Here is a 2500-nt window from a genome sequence, read left to right on the forward strand (position 1 = left end):
CAGCATAAGGAAGTTAACTGGTTTCAACTCTGGGCTGGTATGACTAAACTACTCTAAGGCCATCCTCTTTTTTTCTCTGTTTAGCATCATCCGACCGACCCAAATTTTTGGCATTTTCAAACAAAAAAAAGTAACGCTGTAGTTGGTTTGATGCCTCATTGGCATTAATCCTCTTCCTGTTTCAAAACACATAATGCCTCGGCCAAAGTGCGCCATTGACTTCTGTTGGTTGGTCGTTGTTCCAGGTGACCCCATGTCCAGCTTTTCTCCTTCCCTCATCAGCGTTACCAACTCAGTAAAGGTGAAGGTGAAGGTGAAGGTTAGCGATATGAAAGAACAACGTTTCGGTGACATTGTGACACCATTTTCAAGTTCAAATGCATTAAGATTACCCGTCAGAAAATATGCTCAGGATTAACATAATTCTTCATTGAATATACAATGTTGCGATGTCACTGAAGCATTGTTCTTTCCTATCAATAATTTTTACTTGTTTATATTTTACGAAATCTTTGCTTGTAATGCTGTAGTTGAACCATTTTTATGTTGCAAAGGAGTTTCGGCGGTTGGTCCTTTTTCCCATGTTATCTTAATTTTACAATAACATCAACCAACTTTTCGGCCACATTGGTTCATGTCTTGTTGTTTCCAGGCTCCACATCAATCATGCTGTGGTACCAGGCCTCCTATATACTTCTTGTGATTTTCTTTTTAGGTTTTTTTTTTTCAATCCGACCGACCCGAATATCAGGAAATGATTTCAAGGCTAAACGAAAAAAAAAGGGGATGGCCTAATAATATTTATAATAAAGCTGGATGTTTTGTTTGAGTTTTGTATTGTATAGAATTGTCATTTGGTAATAATCTTACAAGCAGAAAAATCTGTCATGCAACATTTCCTTTCCTATGATAAAATAGTACCAGTAATACTGTAATTTTGTATTGAGAAATAACAATGTGTCTACAAAAGAAACAATATATATAATTTACAGCTCTAAATGGGCGACGGTGGAGTACTATTTTGTACTTTGATAGTTTTTTTTTCCTACAATAATTATTAAAAGTTCCTTCTAGGCATTTTTCTCAGTTTCTTTTTCCTAGTTTCTTTGTCGGACCGTAAATTGTCCTTACTGAATAATAACATTCATATATTGAAAATCGTCCTATGAATGAGGCTATAAAGCCTTTAATTTCGGTCCACTATACTATCATCTAAAATGCTCCCCAATATTCTGATATTATTCCTTTTTTGTCTGAATCAATTATGAAAAAGTGATTATCAGTCAAACATAGCCAGTAACTTTGAATATGAAAGAAATTTAAGAATGTGCTAAACAAATTTTAGCATCAATTGCACTGAAAAGCCCCGAAAGGGGAGTGTCTATAAAGTATTGTCCAATATTGGTTGCAAGTTACAAGATTCAGTTAACCACGCCACTTTTATGCATTCCATTTGAACCTTGTTCAGTTGCCTTTGCTAAACTGACACCCGTAACAAGAGAAGTCTTTGTCGGTACAAGAGAGGGAAGGAAGCGGCTTCGTTCTGTCTTTGATTTTACTCCTGATTCGTGTTCCGAAATGTTCTCACTTTGAAGCGAATTACATCTTCTCTCGAACACCCTAAGCCGTTGATTTATATCCCAAGCCTCCTTAAGCAACTCATCAAGCTCTTCCTCGGTGAGATCATCTAAATTCTCTGCAGGATACTCGCTGTTTGACTCCACTCCAACCAGTGTCTGTTCATTTTCAGCCTTCCCTTCGCATGTCACAGAACTCCTCTTCCCTCTGCCATTCAAACATGGGACACTTTGGAATCTTTCTTTTTTAGAGGACGATTTTTTGCCATTCCATGAAGGAGAAGCCATTGTTTCTCACTGATAGCTGTGTCTATCGACTATAAATGCAATAACAAATGTCTGCTTACTTTTCCAAGTCTTGGCAAACAGCATGAAGTCTTAATGTTTACAGTCTCTCAGACAAAGCGATTTTCACGCCACTTCCTTGGTTACAACTCCTCTTTGTTTATCAAGCCAATGAAATTGCGCGGAAGTTAACATCCCAAATTTGGAAAAGGTTTGAGCACGTGCATTGCGGTCGCATAGTGTTGTTTCCCGCTAAAATCGGTTATCTTTTCCGACCCAGCTTCAATGTTTTGTCACGGAGTCTAAATCGTTACACATGTTTATATGACTTGCTAGAAAACATTATAAATGACCTTTTTAACCTTCTACCTTTGTGGGCCCTTCCAGCGGTTGGAATATTTTACGGTGAATATTTTGTGAAGCCGGGGATGCTACAAGTAGGTATGGCGGAAGCAAAATGTAATTCCTCCGGATCCACTGTGAATGTCCTCAAAGGTACTCATCAAAACAGTTGCAATATTTGTGGTAACGGGATTGCATCTTGTAAATGCTCCTCTTCAAGTGAGGGCAATACGCATTTTGAAGTCGCACGCCAAGAAGCCGATGGAAACCTTGGATTGCAAGCTTCAAAGGTAAGC

The 2500-nt window shown here is 38.2% G+C and overlaps 2 protein-coding genes across 2 annotated transcripts in view; both read left to right on the plus strand.

Annotated features, from left to right (window-relative positions):
• Nucleotides 1–1077, plus strand: part of LOC137992021 (osteoclast-stimulating factor 1-like) — a 19463-nt gene extending 18386 nt beyond the window's left edge. Inside the window, exon 11 of the mRNA XM_068837069.1 lies at nucleotides 1–1077. This exon is cut by the window's left edge and continues 612 nt beyond it. The gene's annotated coding sequence lies outside the window, so the exon portion shown is untranslated.
• An 844-nt stretch (nucleotides 1078–1921) lies between these two features.
• Nucleotides 1922–2500, plus strand: part of LOC137992018 (helicase-like transcription factor) — a 25873-nt gene continuing 25294 nt past the window's right edge. Inside the window, exon 1 of the mRNA XM_068837065.1 lies at nucleotides 1922–2494. Within this exon, the coding sequence (XP_068693166.1) occupies nucleotides 2291–2494 (204 nt within the window). The 5' untranslated portion in view covers nucleotides 1922–2290. The remainder of the gene's footprint in view (nucleotides 2495–2500) is intronic.

This window comes from Montipora foliosa, chromosome 2 (genome assembly GCF_036669935.1).
Source record: "Montipora foliosa isolate CH-2021 chromosome 2, ASM3666993v2, whole genome shotgun sequence".
NCBI lineage: Eukaryota > Metazoa > Cnidaria > Anthozoa > Scleractinia > Acroporidae > Montipora > Montipora foliosa.